Below are 17965 nucleotides of genomic sequence, written 5' to 3'. Positions count from 1 at the left end.
GACCCTAACCACAGGTAGGCTTGGTGCAGAGGGTGGAGAGTGATGCCTGGCCTCCCCCAGAGCCAGATGGCCCCAGCTTTTCTATCCTAGCATCAAGGGCCAGGCAGGCAAGAAGGACGGAGGGTGGCATCATGAATCCCTGCCTGGGAGTTTCTGCCACGAGTGTGTCTGCAGAGGGAGTAACTGATAGATCACAGCTGGGCTGTTGACCTTGAGTCTTAAACAAAGCGAAGAATAAAAGGTCATATTTACTCCATCAAAGCCCTGGGAGCCGTGAAATATCAGAGTGTGGATAAAGACGTCGGTAAATCGCCCGCTGCCAGGAGCTACTGCTCTGTCTTCCAGCCTGTGGTGGGCTTCCTATGGGCAGAGGGGGAGGAAAAGAAGGTTAGAGGCTCTGGGGGCTCCAAGTAAGATGGGCTCTGGGTTCCAGTGATGCTGAAAATCCATGAGCTGTAGAGGCCTCAGTAGGCTCCATCCCCCTCACAGAGACGCCACCCTCCCCAGGGGTCGACATCGCTGTCTCCCCCTTTTGTGTGGTTTTTGTTTTTTGAGACACAGTTTCTCATTAAACCTGGAGCTCGCCAATTGTCTAGACTGACTGGACAATCGAGCCAGTGGGACCATTCTGTCTCTACTCCGCACTGCTCTGTCTGTCTGCTGTGAGCACCTGGATAACGTACCTGGGAGCTGGACATCCACTGAGCGGTCAGGAAGGAGCGGAGGCGGGGAAGAACGGGGTATCGTAGACAGGCACACAGGTTACAGACCTCGCCGCCCTGGGCAGCTCCCCTTAAGGACATGGCTCCAATGCCCACTCCGTATTGTGTACTCATGGCTGACCACAGCCTCAGCATCTTTCCCTTGCCTGGTAATCCTTATAGCTACTGCACAAGCTATTTTACAAACAGGAAGGCTGAGAATCTGGGAAATGAAATAACTTGAGCCCAGAGTCCAGGCAGCTTGAGTGTTAGACCCTGTGTATTGTAGCTGGAGTTTCTTTCCAGCCTGGTCCTGCAGCCGATTAGCCCCAAATAAACATACAAAGACTTATATTAATTTATAACCTGTTGGCTGACGGCTAGGGCTTCTTACTGGCTAGCTCTCTCTTAATTACTAATCCAGAACTATTAATCTATGTATGTCTACGTGGCCTTATTTTGCCAGAGAACGCCTGATGCATCCTATCTTCCTGGTCTCTACATGGCGTCTTCCTTGTGGCTTCCCTCTCTCTCCTTACCCCTTCCTCTCGTAGCCACGCCTATACTTCCTGCCTGGTTACTGGCCAATCAGTGTTTTATTCACCAACCAATAAGAGAAACATATATACAGAAGGACAGCCCCCATCCGTATATACACAGAAGGACATCCCCCATTAGCGTCTTTGTATTTGGTGACCTACTTGACTAGTCCCCAGGCAGCAGCAATTCCCTGCTAGCCAGCTCCTTCTGGTGATACGCTTGCAGAATTCTAGACAGAAGTGTGTGAGACACAGAGTGTGAAAGAGATTTGCCCCAGGTCACACAGCAGTCACAGAAGCATCATAGACAAAGCCTCCTCCACTGGGTCTGAACATAAGGGTGTATGGTGGGTGGGGCCACCATTCTCCTGCCTCCTCCCCCCAGCTCTCCTGGATCTCTCCCGGGTGTGACAGGCATGTTTCCTGCTGAGGTCTTTTGTCTCCACAGTTTTACTGGGCCCCAGCTGGGAAGGATCAGTAGAGACACAGCAGGGACAAGTGCTAAGTGGGCTTCTCCCACCTGGGGGTGAGGCAGAGGGAGGGCCAGATGCCAGGAAGCCTAGTAATCCCTACAGTAGCTTCATTCGGTGTCCCACCCTCAGCGATGCTCGGTGTCTTTGTTATGAATTGACAGCTCATATTTCTGAGCATTTGCATGTGTGTAAGGAGGCTGGAAGTACAGCAGGCTTCCCCAGAGCTTCTGCAGTCCTGTGAGCATCCATCCTCCAGGCCTGAAGAGCCAGCAGACCATAGTGTAGTGTTTGAACCTGATCTTCAGATAGTCTGCAGAAGGAATCATGGCTGTTTTACAGTATGCATTCTTTTTGGGGGGGGAGTACATGTGTGTTGGTTGGTTTATATGCACATGTGTATTCCCATTTGTGTGCATGTGTGCAAATGTGCATTTGGGGGTCACAAGTAGACTTCAGGAGTCCTTGCTCAGGGGTACCGTTCTCCTTTCTTTTTTTTTAAAAAGATTTGTTTTTGTTTTTATTTCTGTGTATGAGTGTGTCTGTCTGCACGTGTGCATGCCACATGTATGCCTGTACCCACAGAGGCCAGAAGAAGGCATCGGATCCTTGAATCTGGTGGTTGTGAATCACCGGGCAGGGTGCTGGGAACCAAACTCGGGTCCTCTGTAAGAGCAGCAAGCACTCTTAACTGCTGGGCCACCTCTCCAGCCCCTTTTCTTTATTTCTGAAATGGGGTCTCTGCTTGGTTTGGAGCTTGCCACTGGGGCTATATTGACTGACTGATCAGCAGGACCCATGCCCAGCCTTTTATTTTTTTAAAAATGATCTGTTCTGAGAACTGAACCCAAGCTTCAGATCTTGCTCAATACAAACAACTTTTGTGAGGCTTTATGCAACTCACCTCTCTTCAATGAGATTTTATCATCTGTTCATAGGGATGATAGTTCCCTTCTACACATAGCTAAAAGGATTAAATTAACATGTGCACAATATTCAGAACAGTTTGACATTGGTGAGCATCATTAAATATCCATGTATGTTATTTCCTTTGTGAATTGTTGTCAAACAGGCAGCTTTGACACTAGAATGTGCTTCCTGGCAAGCTTTAATTCTACTTACTGATGTTTAGGTTAACACAGTGCTGTTGTTCTAGGTGTCTGGTGACAACTGGTTACAGGGCACCTCTCGAGCGCTCCAAAACTCACATTCAAATCCACACAGTGCTTTGGTACACTGCAGCTCCTCCCTGTACATGTCTTCCAACACTGAATACAATGTCAGAATTGTCTAAAGAATCAGAGAGCTGTTTGTTCCAGAAAGAGTGACCAGAAAAAAATATCTAGGATCTGAGGACATAGTTCAGTGGGCAGAGTGTCTTGCAAGAATGAAGACCTGAGAATTCTTACCTCTACCAAGGCTGGGCAATCCTGTCCTCAGCATGGCTAGAAACCAAATACTGTATGAGACCCTGAACTCCTGTTTTATATAACTCTTTAGCGCTGGGATTAAAGGTGTATACTGCCACTTCCCAGCCTCCATGGCTAACTAGTGTGGCTGCTGGGATTAAAGGCCTGCACTACCATTGCCCAGCCTCTGTGGCTTTGCATTCTGATCTTTCAGGCAATTTTTATTAGATCATAAACAATACATGGGTCTGAGTAAGATTGGAAGGCAGGCTGTCTGCTTTTGTTTAGTGAAACCATTATTTTGTGGGCTTAAGATGTGGAGGCTAGTCAGAGTGGGTGGCAGATGTGGGGCCATGAAGATGGGTAATAAGGATGCAAAATCAGGAAATAAAGCAAGCAGCTCACCAGGACCTCACTAAATGAATGGCACAGCTCAGCAGGCAGCAGTGGTGTGTCTCTGATGGAGGGAAAGGAGACAGTCTCTGGAATGCCTGGTTCTGGGGAGCTGTAGGGGATGAGGCTGGAGGAACAATGAAAATAGAAGAGGGGATATTTGTTGATCACTTAAAAAAAACAGGGACTTCCTTTTAGATATAGACCAGTCACTTCCTCTAACACAAATCTGTGTGTTTGCCTTTTGTTTGGTCACTGGAAAATAACAGACTTTTCAGGTCTCCTCATCTTACCAGAGAACTGTATGAGGCAGAGAAGCCACACGGTTTTATCAGAGCAATGCAATAATGTCTAATCCCATGCGCTTTCTACCATCCAGTGTCATGTGTCACACTAGCAAGGATGCTTGCTTCAAGGACACTGAGGCCATATTGTCCTCTATATAGTCAAGATCAAATCTCCACCCAGGCTAGTGCAGAACAGAAGGAGAATGTTGAGAATGCATTCCTGTTCTTAAAGGTCCACCACACATGACTGTCTTCCAATTGTTTGCCAAAATGTAGCACTTAGACTTAGGTGCAAGGGATGCTGGAAAATATGGATGGAGATGGGAGACTTTGTGTACTAGTTACTTGACTTGTTACAATGAATTTAAGAAGTAAGGGTTTATTTTGACTCACAGTATGAGGGTATAGACCCTCAGGGAAAGGAAGGCATAGTGGCAGGAGAATAAAGTTATGCCGTGTCCACAGAGAAAGAGACAACAGCTAGTGTTCTGCTGACTTCAACTTTTTTCAGTCTGAGACTCAAACTCATGGACCCGTGCTATCCATATGCAAGGATTTTCCCTTCTCAGTTAGTTTTCTAGAGAAACCCTCTCCAGAGACAGAGTGTCTCCTAGGGAATTCCAAATTCTGTTGACATTGGAGGTTAATCATGGAACCAGAGAATGAGTTATGGCACTCAACCTATAGGTTTGACCATTAGGCTCAAGATGCCTATTCTTGGGAACAAACTATGCCATTAGGAAATAGTAGAACTAACCTGCCTTTGTCTATAGGAGGTCACAGAGGAGGTCCCTCCAGAACATCAGAGGATGGGGGGGGGGTTCTTGGGAAAGGACGAGCAGAGAATTGACTGATATGACAGTTACCAGAGTTTTCTGTACCATATATACATAAACACATACACACACATGCAGATATACAAACACACACATATGGAGATACATATACATACACACATAGAGAAACACACATATACATATGCATAATACATGCATGTACATACATACACGTAACCACCATGATACTTCTCAAACACATTAACAAGCCCCCCCACATAATTTTTCTCTAATACATAATTTTTCTCTACACACATGCTCATACATACCAAGCCCCATATATATATTCAAATGCCTGATGACCATGTAGTAATTCCCAAGGAAAGAAAAGTACCTATCTGCAAAGATCTTAGACACATCCAGGATCTGAGAGAACACTGTGGGGGGCAGGGTGATAGAAGCAGCCATTTAGACCTGTTCTGTTTTTCATGAGTGCTCAGGTTATAGTTTCAAATTGTGTTTTAGAAGATGTGAGCTTAATTAAATATGACACTTTGGAGCATCTTAATTTAAAATAGCAGCTCATGCTTTCTAACAGGAATTCTGCCAAGATGCATGATATTAAAATGGGTTGGAGAGATGGCTTAACAGTTAAAAGCACTGGCTGCTCTTCCAGAGGACCAAAGTTCAATTTCCAGCACCCACATGGCAACTAACAACTGTGTGTAACTCCCTCACATAAACATACATGCTGGAAAAAAACAATGCACAAAAAAGCCCACTTCAATACTTCAAGAATGCTTTTCACAGAGATGTGATCCAGATGGCTGCTAGCTGATGCCATTTGCCCCAAGTCCCAGTCTCTTTTATCTCTTTGTTTTATGTTCTGGAAGGCTGCTCAGTGTGACCATGAAGAATAAGGTTGTGGGTGTGGCACAGGGATATTGGGTTCTCTAGTCATTTGTTTCTCACCCTTCTATTTATTAACAAAATCTTATAGACCTTTGTATCTCAACAAGGGGTGATTTTTCTCATAGAGAACCTTCAGCAATGCTTAGTGACTTTTTGATTTGTCAGGACTTAGGCTGTATTCTGGTAAAATCAAGGGATGCTGCAAAGCCTTTTGCAAAGGGAAAAGCATACCCATTCCCTTCTAGGACTTATGGCATGTAGCAAGAGCTAGGGAATCCATAAAGCTGAAGGAAGTTGAAAAGCCATCTTCTAGATTTGTGCCTCTCGGAAGACTACCTAAGGAGGGCTCACTTTCTTCTTCTTAATTTGTTGCAGACCAAAGATTTTAGAAGAACATAATTGCAATAAATTCTCAAAAACTTATCACTTGCTTTCACATGGCAGCCAGTGCTAAATCTCTGTAAAACATCAGTACTTATTCTTATGTTTCTGTTTTCTCTGATCATTAATCAGGGACAGACAATTTGTGGATCAGCATCCATTTGTGTACTGTACTTACATGATTCTCTCTTCTCCCTGGAACAGCAAAGCTGTGAGGCCTTGGCTGATATTGGTCATGGCTAGTGTTACTCCATTTTAGTCCTCTATGTCCTGTCCACCTCTTTGAAACGAGTCCTTCTGAACAGTCTTTGTTCCCCTAGACCATGTCTCCTTAAACTAGTTCAGCTGTCAACCCCTTCTACTCAAGAAAACCACATGATTCCAGGTATGTAAATCTATGAAGTAAATATCGAATCAAGCATTTATTGATAACAGGCTGTCAGGAAATTGAGTTTTCTACAACTCCTTGGTACACAAACAATTTTACCATGTGTCGAGGAGCAAAGCAAATTTGCATACTAATGAGAGGGATATGCTTGTTTATTTTTAAGTGAAGAATTAAATCTTGGCTGGATATTTGATACTGGAGGATGTGGAGCATCTTCAACATTTTTTAAGAGTTGATTGATATTTTGATTTTGTAATCTACAATACTGAGAATGCCACTTTGCATAAACACAAAGTATAAAATGGCAGAAGGATATTTATGGTCATTTCAAAAGAAATTGACAGAAATTCTGCCCTAATCTCTAGCCAAAAATAAATCATTTAATTTGAGTTTTCATGAAACTCAAGCCAGTAACTAAAACACAGCTTTTAAAATCAAATACAATACAATCCAAAGATACATAATTTGATACTCATATGCTGGGCAAGGATGGAAAGAAAATAGTAAGACTTTGCTTTCTATAAATAAACCAGTGTGTTTCAATAGAGCAGAAATCTCTGTATGTGTAGTAAAAAAACACTAAAATATACAATAGCCTTGTCTGGGGTGTTTCAGGAAGAGTTTGTTGCCTGTGCTTGGTGTAACAACACACACAGTACAATGGGCACACATTGTGTGTTCAGAATCAAGGCTTCAATGTCATGGGATACATCATGGGTTAATGCTGCCAGAAACACATTGGATGCATGTGAATTTAACTTTGTATTAATTGGGGCTGTTGTGTGTTCAGAAACACTCAGGTAATGCCCAAATGTCAATTACAGGCATGGTCAGTTCCATGTTAAATGATCCCGTAAGGTGGTCATGATATGCAGTTTAAAGAATCACTGATGACTTTTTAAAATTATGTGTGTGTTACTATGTGCACTTGAGTGTAGTTGCCTGTGAAGTTCAGAAGAGGGTGCTGGATCCCCTGGAGTTGGAGTTACAGGTGGCTGTGAGCCACCCCATGTGCACTCTTAACTGCTGAGCAGTCTTCCCTGGCTTCATTATCTCAGGCCCTGAATGATGTGGGATGCTCTTAAATGAGCAAGAAAAGCTAGAGGGTGTTGGGGGCGAGGAGATAAGAATGTAAGAAGAGTCTAGGTTGTGATCTCTGATAAGGAGCTTTGATGGCCACTTGTGAGTCACAGGTAGCTCTTGACCCTTGGCAAGTGTCTCAGGAGCTAGGTTATTTTATATCCTGGGCCCAAAGTGAAAATGATCAAGTATGGAGCTGGGAAGGGTTGTTTAGCTGGAAGGGCTGCCCAAGTGATAGGGTATGGGCAGGGATGCAGGGGGAGCCCAGAATTCTATCCAAGTGATGGGGTATGGGCAGGGATGCAGGGGGAGCCCAGAATTCTGGGCTTGCTTCGAGAATGACTATGTAGCCTTTGTAGCAGGGCATGATGGGGTACTTAAGGACGCATGGGTAGGACAAGAGCTCCATTTCAAGCACTAGATTTTGACTAGCAGCCACTTCACAGCGTTCCCTTGTGCAGTTTCAGCTGGATGCCTGGAGACAGGTAGGTCTTGCTTTGGATTAAGAAGAATAGCATTCCTGGGACTGGGGGATTCTTCATTTGTTGAAGTGTCCCCACAGAAACGACATGAAAAGGCAGTGAGAGAACAGTGACAACAGAATTCCTGGGGCTTACTGACCAGCCAACCTGACTTAACCAGTGCACTTCCGCTAATGAGAGTCCTCCCTCAAAAAATCAAGGTGGGCAAGCCACCTTAGGAACAATACCCATGGCTTACATCTCACCTCCACATACACACATGTATATGCATCTGTGCATACACAGAGATATGCCCACACACACATGCACACACATACACACACAAGCATACACATACACACATGCACACACACACATGCACACAGACACACACATGTACACACATACACACAGATGCACATGCACATGCATACACACATGCACACACATATATAGACACACACATGCACACACACACACACACACACACACACACACACACACACACACACACAAAGTAATAGCATCTGCATGGACCCAATTTGGTCCCAACTTGGTCCTAGCTCTGTCATTTCTCCAAAGGGAAGAGCAGCGTCCCTTTGGGAGTAACAGTCATGACTTCCTTCAAGGTGCCAGGAGGTTGAGTGAAACCATATGCAGAAACTTCCAAGCACACAGAAGGGCCCAACGAAAACTGGCAGCTGCTACTAGTAAAGGCAACCTTGATTCTGTCAGCCAGGCTCTCTGACTTAGTGCTCTCTTTCTCTCTCTCTCTCTCTCTCTCTCTCTCTCTCTCTCTCTCTCTCTCTCTCTCTCTCTCTCTCTCTCCTCGTGTGTGTGTGTGTGTGTGTGTGTGTGTGTGTGTGTGTGTACACACCTTAGTAGCACAGAAGAGGGTGTCAGATCCCCTGGAGCTGAATCGCAGGCAGTTATGAGCTACCTGGCATGGATGCTGGGAACTGAACTCAGATCCTCTACAGGAGCAGCAAGCTCTCTACCACTGAGTCAAACCCTTTTCCCCTCTGCCAGTGTGTGTTCATACCAACAGCAGAGCGCTTCGGTTTCCCTCAAAAATACAGCTAACCAAGCTGACTCTAGGCTCGTGATCCCATGTCCTAGGGCCGTTAGGGTTAGACACATAAAGTGTGGAAGGCTGTGTTTCCTAGCAGGTGTCCCGGGCACAGGGACACGAGCCCCTCCTCTCAGGGGTGTGTTCTTGCAGCACCCGCAAGCCAGTGTGGCAGTGCAGGGCTTGACTCAGTGAGGCCCACAGCTGCACTACCTGACCTGGGTCTGGCTCTGCCACCCCATCTGCAAAGTGAAGATCGTGTGAGCCAACCCTGCAGAGCTTAGAGGACAACCCAGGGCCATGCCAGACTGCCTCGTCTCCAGTGACCAGTGGGCTCTGTTCTTACTGGCATCAGGCCCCACTGCCTCAGTGTCTCCTGCAGTCCTGCAGTCCTGGCCACACCAGGACCCATGCCTGGATCCTGCCCAGGCTTGGAATCTTGGAGGTGGTCGTGAGCCACAGAGGACGCTGAGCAGTGCTCAGGAGAAATGGGTGTGTAATCAGCTCCAAGGCAATGAGGACTTAAAACAAAACAACAAAAGACTTTATGTATAGCCTGACAAGATGGCTTGGAAGTTACAGACACTTATCACAAAGCCAGACAACCTGAGTTCACTTTCCAGGTCCCCCGTGGTAGACAGAGAGGACAGACTCTGGCCTCAGCATGCCACACAAGCATCACCCCCTCCATGCAAAACAAATATACAAAATGTAATACAAAGCAGAATTTCTTCAAAATTACGTGCTATCAGAGTGTGTGTGTGTGCAACAGCACAAGTATGGAAGACAATTTTGTAGCGCTGATTCTCTGTATCCACCCTTGTGAGGGTCCAGGGTTGTGAGGCAAACTCTTCTACCCATAGAACAATCTTGACACCTCCCAATAAAGACTTTTTCAATAAAAGGAGAAAACATAGTCCTCTATATGTCAGTGAGTGATAAGCTAGTCCTAGCTGTGGAACCTCGGGCAAGCCATCTCTCTTCTCTGAGCCTCAGCCATTTCTCCCTACTCTGAAATAAGAGCACAGTTGTCACTCTGAATGGTCATGGTGTCTGGATAAAGAAAAGGCTGCAAAGTCCCATACAGCCCCTGGGTGCTGATCAGCAGGACCTAGTTGGCCACCCCCTGGTGCCCTGTGGGGTAGGGGTAGGAGTGGCGCTTGGAGGGTCTCCTCTAAGGAGGCTCCCAAGCAGCTTGAGTGGAGACAGCAGTCCCCAGGGGTTGATGGGTTATCAGCAGCTGTCAGCTCAGGCCTCCCAGCGGCTACTCAGGTGGAGTTCTTCAGGCACCGGTATTTCATATTTGGTGTCTTAATTATGGTGCTTGGCTCTGCGTTTGAGAGGAGCTGATGGGAGCTGCTGGAACCATTTTGTTCTCAAGGGGCAGGAGGGTGGAAAACTTTAGAGGGGGAAACAGAGGACAGGAAAGCAGCAAGGCGATGTCCTTTATGCTGAGACTGACCTCTCTGCAGGATTGCCTGTGGGAGTGGCCCAGAACCATCTCTGGGAAGAACAGAAACTGGATGCATGGCAAAGGTTTTAGCGATCAGCTTGTTTCCAAGATTCCAGAAGGCTTGCCCCAGAGAGCTCAGGCTGCCACAGACAAAGGCCCATGTGGGGGACACTGCTACATGTCGATCCTTCCTTAAAGGTGGAGGGACCAGCCAAGGCCTTCCTAACCAGGAATGCTGCTACAGGTCTCCTGGATGAGCCAGTTTGCTGACTGGATGTGGCGTGAGTGGGGTGCAGGGACAGTGTGGGGGTTAGGGTGTCTTCCCAGGCTTGGGTGGCTCACTACCTCCTGCTCTGTTCACTCTCCACTACCTGCTTTCTCCTGCTCACACCCAGCAACCTGAAACAGGGACTGCTCCCTCCCCACCAGGAAGACCTTGCAGGAGAGAGGTGCTGGGTGCAGGCTCAGGGCCAGACCTGGCTCTCATTCCCAAAGCAAAGACCCAGAGAGCTCCCCAGGGTCTCAGATGCCCTCTAGCGTTAGGGGACGGGTGGAGAGATGTCAGCAACAGACGTGGGGGAGGGGCAGCCATCCCACTAATTCCTGAGTCTTCCTTGTCCTCCCAGGTGCCCTTGCTCCCCTCTGTTGCCAACCCCCTGCCTCTGCCACCTCTGCGCCATGTCTAGATGCTTCCCCTCATCCACACCTTCAACTGTCATTTTACTTTGAATTCATTCATTACCTTACTTTGGGTGTTTGCCTAACCTGACCTGGAGAGAATGTTCTCTGTCTCCTTCCTTTTCTCTGACACTCCGTCCCAGAATATTTCTCTCATCTTTTCTTTCACTCGACCTGTCCCCTGGATCTTCCAGATCACATGTCCATCATTGTCTCACCATTTTCTACACCGCACTCCTAACTCTTGATCCCTCCCTCTCTCCCCTTCTCTTAGCTATTTTCCACCGTCCGTCGTTTCCAGTCTCTGCCGTTGTCTCAGTGGCCGGCATGCGTCTCTGTTACTCTCTGCCTTCCTGTGGCCGCTCCCCGACACCCCACCCTCTCTTACTCTCTGTGTCTGCCTCCCTCCCCAGGATGATCCCAGCCTCCAACAAGGCCTTCGTAGTCAACAACCTGGTATCCGGGACGGGCTACGACTTGTGCGTGCTGGCCATGTGGGACGACACAGCTACGACGCTCACGGCCACCAACATTGTGGGCTGCGCCCAGTTCTTCACCAAGGCTGACTACCCACAATGCCAATCTATGCACAGCCAGATCCTGGGGGGCACCATGATTCTTATCATCGGGGGTATCATTGTGGCCACACTGCTGGTCTTCATCGTTATCCTCATGGTGCGGTACAAGGTTTGCAACCACGACGCCCCAGGCAAGATGGCCGCGGCCACCGTCAGCAATGTGTATTCGCAGACCAATGGGGCCCAGCCTCCACCTTTGGGCGGGATCCCTGTCGGGCAGCTTCCTCAGGCACCACCCAAGGTCGTGGTGCGGAATGAGTTGATGGACTTCAGTACCAGCCTGGCCAGGGCCTGTGACTCCTCTTCCTCCAGCTCCCTGGGCAGCGGGGAAGCCGCAGGCCTGAGCCGGGGTCCCTGGAGGCTCCCACCCCCTGCTCCTCGCCCCAAGCCCAGCCTTGACCGCTTGATGGGAGCCTTTGCCTCCCTGGACCTCAAGAGTCAAAGGAAAGAAGAACTTCTAGACTCCAGGACTCCAGCGGGCAGAGGGGCAGGGACAGCAGCCAGGGGCCACCACTCAGACCGAGAGCCACTGCTGGGGCCCCCAGCCACGCGCGCCAGGAGCCTTCTCCCTTTGCCCCTGGAGGGCAAGGCTAAAAGGAGCCACTCTTTTGACATGGGAGACTTCGCAGCTGCAGCCGCCACTGCTCCTGGTGGTTACAGCCCCCCTAGGCGGGTCTCAAATATCTGGACTAAGCGGAGCTTGTCTGTCAATGGCATGCTCTTGCCCTTTGAGGAGAGTGACCTGGTGGGAGCCCGGGGGACGTTTGGCAGCTCAGAGTGGGTCATGGAAAGTACTGTGTAAGCCAGGGTAGGAGCACCCTTCCTCCCTCTCTCAGTGGGAGAAGAAGGGGACAGAGTCAGCACTGGCGAGTATTTGTGGAGTTTCCATGGTGATGTTTACATCCAGGGACAGTCTTGTCTCCCTGTCAACAGCCTCATGTCCTTCTGCCCAGCTACACCCCTTCCCCCGTGTCACCTTCCCAGGCCTGTCCCCACCACCCAGCGGGGTGTGCTCAGGGAATGGGACTCGCTCAAGTGTCAGACTGAGCCCTGAGTGTCTGGAGAGGCAGCCAACCGCCTTTCTATTCACAAATGTAGCTACAAGCAAACGGCTTGGGATTGCTTATGGATCCAGTGTAGTTTTGATTTCTTAATTTATTTTTCCATTTCCCAGACTCCTCTTCATTCTTCCGGATAACCGAGTGTCCTCTACCTGTGAAAGTGTGTCCCCAGCAGGTTGGGGGATGGCGAGGTGAGGGTGAGGTGGGAGTCAAGAGGACTCTGGGTGTTCTGTGGAGCCCCTTGCCCAGAGACCCCCTTAACCCTGGCCAGCCCTACAGCCTGCCCTGGAATTTGTGAATGACCCAGTTTCCGTTGTTTCCCAGAGGTGACACCCACACCCAGCAAAACAGACGAAGTCAGAGTGTTAACCACAAGTAGCAGGAGGGCCTGAGAAAGGGCTTGGCTCGTCCTGTGGGGCAGAGCGGGTTTTATTTGGAGGGTGTGGCCTTTTCTGGAAATTGTCATGACCAAAAGGTCTCGTATAAAGTAGAGGAGGCATTGGGGGCGCTCTAGACCCTCAGGCTGGCTTCTGGAGTCCTGAGAACAGGCCACTGAATGACAGGGGAAAGGTCCTTTGTCTCTTTGAACCTCGGTGTCCCACCTGGCAAAGTCCTTGGAAGGTTCTAGAAGGCTTCCAAGGTGAACCAGGTCTTCCCAGCTCTAGGTGATTACATGAGTGGAACACTGGAGCAGTCCCTACCCTCCCATGGCATGTGGGAATGTGATAGAAGTTTGAAGCTGAAGCTGAATCTTCTTTAAAACATTTCCCAGAGTGCTTGGGAGGGGTCTGTGACCTACCCGTCCTGAAACTGTCCTCCCTCTCCCCAGAGCACGAAGCTGCCTAATGTGACCAAGCCAGATCAGAGGCCAAGGCTGCCTACCTCCTGGGGAGGTTTTTAGACTCCATGATCCCATCTTCCCCTCAACTAGGGTTGTTCTGTTGCAAGTTTATACCTTGCACGTTCCTTAAGGTGATGGTTCAGGGTGCTCATGGGAGATGAGGGGAACCTTCTTGTGGGTCCCTGTGGAGTATCCGTCCATGGAGGTAATGGGATAGGAGCACGAACCCCACCCCTGCTCCCACAGATCGGGAGGAAAAAGCTGCTTTGGCCAGCCTTGCCCCTGTCATGGCTGGGCTCTTCCTCTGGCCTTCCAGCTCTCTCCTCAGAGCCAGCACAAGCGCACTACCTCTCCCTCTTTTCTGTCTTCCTAACCCAGTCCTTTAGTCTCGCCGGCATGTCCTTCTTCTTCCACGTGTCAATCCCACAGCCTGCAAGACATGCAGGTGAGAGCACGCTTCAACACTCTCACGGACTCAGGGCCGGTGCTGAGCTGCTGGGCCTCAACACCACCCAAGAGCACATGCAAAGACAGCACTGTGTCTGCAGAAGACCCCGTGGCTGCAGCCAGGGAGCCTCAAGCCCACACCTGCACCCTTCTCCCCGCCCCTCCCCACTCTGCCCTCCTGTTGCTGTTCTGTTTTCTGCCCGTTCTCTGTCTTTCCCCCAAACCATTTTCCAGTTCTGATAAAGCCAACTGAACACCAGACTAGCGTCCCCAGAAACCAAAATCTGTTTTCCACATGAGCCCAGGCACCAGGGAAATTCTCTTCTCTGTCATGTGTCCCACTGGAAGGGCATTTCTAGGGCCAGTGGTACAGCTCAGTTGGCAGAGTGTCTGCCTAGCTTGAACAAGGCTGGGTTTGATCCTCAGCGCTGCACGAACCGGCTGTGCTGATACGTGTCTGGAACCCCAGCACTTGGGAGGTGGATGCAGGAGAACCCTTTGCTACACCATGAGTCTGAGGCCAGCCTGTGCTATACAAGACCCTGCTTCAAAACAAAACACACTCCCCGAAAGGAAGGCTCTCTTCCTTCCTTGCCTCCTGCTTTCCTGTTCCAATTTCCCACCCATCCTGTCAGATCGATCCATAGAGGAAGCGGTCCCAAAGACCACCTCCCTCCTCGCCCTTGGATAGGAAGGGGAGGAAGCGACCCGCTGTCTCTTCTGCTCAGCGGATCAGCCATGGTGGAGCAATATGTGGCTGTTCCTGTGTCCTCTTGTTTCTGACTTGGATGGGGGAAGCAATGCCCCTAGGGTCAGAATGTAAGCATCCATCTTCTCCTCTTAAAAAAAAGTCGGGTAAAATACACACCTTTCAAAACCAACCACACCACATTGCCTGGGAGGGGAGGAAAAGGAATCTTCCCGTGTCTGTGGATGTCTGCTGCGCATTTCTCTGGAAACTCTGGGTTTTCTAAAGATGATGTTGAAGTAACATTTTCCCTTGCACCTGTGTTTGTGAGTGCCTGGCCAGTTTGCTTCCCGCCAAGTTCACGTACAAGGTGTGGGCGTCTTCTGACATGCAGAGAGGGCCTGTCCTCCTGGGACAAAGGTAGAGGACTTCTCCAAGAAGGGAGAGGTCTGAGCTCAGCCTCCTCTGGTGTCCCTCGGGTCACTTCCAGCTCTGAGGAACCAACTCTACCCCCCTAGCCCAGTCCAGTCTTCTTTATGGCGGGTGAGTTACAGGGCCCATCATTTTGGCTGAGCACCTAATAACACAGTCAAAAGCTGACTTTAGCAATTCAGAGGATTCACTGTTCTTACAGAGGACCCAGGTTTGGTTCCCAGCACCCATATCAGGCAGCTCACAACCGCCTATAACTCCAGCTCCAGGAGACTACAACACTTTTTCTGGACTCTGTGGGGACCTGCACACTCACGGCACACACACACACACACACACACACACACACACACACACACACAGACACACACACACACATTTTTAAAAATATCGTGCTGATAAACAGGTAAAAAGTTAAAAAGGTCAGTGAGTGCCTAGCACACAGCCTCTGAGCCTGTCTAGAGTGGGGCTTCCTTACAGATGTGAAATAGGAGCCCCACTATAATTTAGGGTTTTCTTGCAGTCATAGTAAAGTAAGTATGAACAGGTAAAATTAATATTAGTAAGATGCTCTGACAACAAGCAGTCACTACGAAATTAGGAAAGAGACCACACACACACACACACACACACTCACACACACTCACACATGCACACACCCAAGCACACACATACACACTCATACACATACACACGTGCACACACATATACACACACACATACACACATACACACACACATACACACAGTGCCTATTTCGTTTACACTTTCTGTCTCATCTTGAACTGGGCACCTTCGAAGGGCTTGAGTCACACTTTGGGCTAGTTCAAACCAGCATGTTGGACAGTGTTATTCTAGACATATAAGGGGCAGAGAGGTACAGCTTCTGGGGGACGAGAGAATTGTCTGTTGACTTCCTGTGGGATCCTACAGCTTCCAGGCACAGCACCTAATGCGTCACCCGAATTTCCTACTATGCCATCTCTATGTCCTCTCGTGGTAGATACAGCACAACGCCACACTCAGAGCGCAGAAGCGTTAAGGAATCTGTCCAGGGTCTCGTGAGAAGTCTGCCAGTACACCCCTGCCACCCACCCCACACAGCTTTCCTCCAGGTACAGACAGCATGGAACAGCAGCACAGCTTCTCAGACTATAGCTTCTTTTTGGAGCCATTGATCTGGCCTCAGTTCTGACAGACTCTGAGGCATTGACTCTAGGCTCAAAAGTACCGTTAAAGGTTCATGCTGACCTCACTCCAGGCTTTCAGGACTGCCTTAGGGTTTCTATTGCTATGGAGAGACATCATGACCATGGTAACTCTTACAAGGAAACATTTAATTAGGGTGATTCAATTAGTGTCCAGAGGTTAAGTCCATATCATCACGGCGGGGAGCATGGTCCTGTGCAGGCAGACATTGTACCTGTGGAATAGCTGAGAGCCCTACATCTTGCAGACAACAGGAAATCTACTGAGACACTGCGGGCCCAGGGTATCCTGAGCATAGGAAACCTCAAAGCCCGCCCTCACAATGACACACTTCCTTCAACAAGACCATACCCACTCCAACGAAGGCACACCTTCTTATAGTAGCACTCCCTGTGAGATTATGGATGCTAATTACATTCAAACTGCCACATGGGCCTTCTTGTACTCGCAGCAATGCCTTCCATGGCCAAGAGATATCTGTAAACCAGACAATACTGATCAACTCATCCTGTGTCATGCCCTCTCCCCTCTGGGGGACTCCAGGAAATCCTGTGGCTAGCCAGCCTCATCTGGCCCCTTCTCCTTGTAGCTTGCGACCACAATCAAACACACCTTGTTCTCCTCAAGAAGCTACTTAAAGTCAAGGTCTGCCTTCCAGCACAGGGATACCTTTTGGTCAGCCATCTTTGATAGACATGGGATGACTGAAATAGTATAACCACAGCTGATTGTCAGATTTTCCGCAAAGAGTTAAACCCACTTCTTCATAGTCCTGGTATTGACACATCCTTGGATTTCCCTCAGAGGGAATGTTTTTCATTTCCCCATTGTAAATATTGAAATTTCAAGAGACACACTGTTTTCAAAGGATGCCATTTTTAGTTAAGTAATTGAAAATGTCAAGATGTCAGGTTCCCTTTTCTTACATAGAGAGGAAGTGTCCCTGGAGTCTGGGATATGGAGTTTTCCACAAGTGCAAGCCATCTCCATGTGCTTTCCATCAGGTCTCAGGGTGGGCTTGGGTGGACCTCCTCTGTCTTCTTCCTGTAGCCCTTGAAACTCCTGCAAGGTGCGGCTGGAGACACAAACTGGCTGATTCGAAAGAGAGGTGGTAGGCAGACAGGCAGCAGTCAGAACCTGAGCATGATTGAAATATCACACCCAGACTCCCACACCCAGGTGGACTGCCCCACACACCTGGCAGAGGCAAGGGTCTGTTGTGACAAGACAGCTTTTTACAGATAAACACCTGAACTTCCCCAGCCTGTGTGACAGAACCAGAGCCATCCCAGTTGTCCTGACATCTGCAGGAGCGACGCCCTCCACAGTTTAAAAATATCTGTGTGTGCTGCACACTGCAGAGTCTCCTCGGCTTCTGCCCCCTCAGGGAGGAGTCTCTGTTTCCTCAGCACATAGCATCTACAACAGCGCTCCTGGGGTTCCTCCCTGGCAACTTCTAACGGAAGGAAATGGCATGTTTCCCAACACCAAAAAGAGAAGCTAGTCTTTGCCTCCTGTGTTAGTTAAATTTCTTGTTACTGGAACAAAATACCTGACCAATCACCTTGAGGAAGGAAGGGTTTTGTCAGCTCATGATTTAGTGGGATGCAGTCCATCATGGAGGCAAAGTCATAGTCACATGGTGTCCAGCCAGAAAGCGGGAAGATGAATGCCTGTCACTCAGTCCAGGACCCCAGCCAGCCAGACGGTGC

General features: G+C 48.8%; 1 protein-coding gene across 1 annotated transcript in view; it reads left to right on the top strand.

Moving 5' to 3' along the window:
• Window positions 1-14915, top strand: part of Lrfn2 (leucine rich repeat and fibronectin type III domain containing 2) — a 160295-nt gene extending 145380 nt beyond the window's left edge. Inside the window, exon 3 of the mRNA XM_005072408.3 lies at window positions 11411-14915. Within this exon, the coding sequence (XP_005072465.1) occupies window positions 11411-12377 (967 nt within the window). The 3' untranslated portion in view covers window positions 12378-14915. The remainder of the gene's footprint in view (window positions 1-11410) is intronic.
• The last annotated feature ends 3050 nt before the right edge of the window (window positions 14916-17965 follow it).

The sequence above is a fragment of the Mesocricetus auratus genome, unplaced genomic scaffold (assembly GCF_017639785.1).
Source record: "Mesocricetus auratus isolate SY011 unplaced genomic scaffold, BCM_Maur_2.0 Super-Scaffold_100021, whole genome shotgun sequence".
Lineage (NCBI taxonomy): Eukaryota > Metazoa > Chordata > Mammalia > Rodentia > Cricetidae > Mesocricetus > Mesocricetus auratus.
This window is presented reverse-complemented; position numbering and strand designations above follow the sequence as displayed.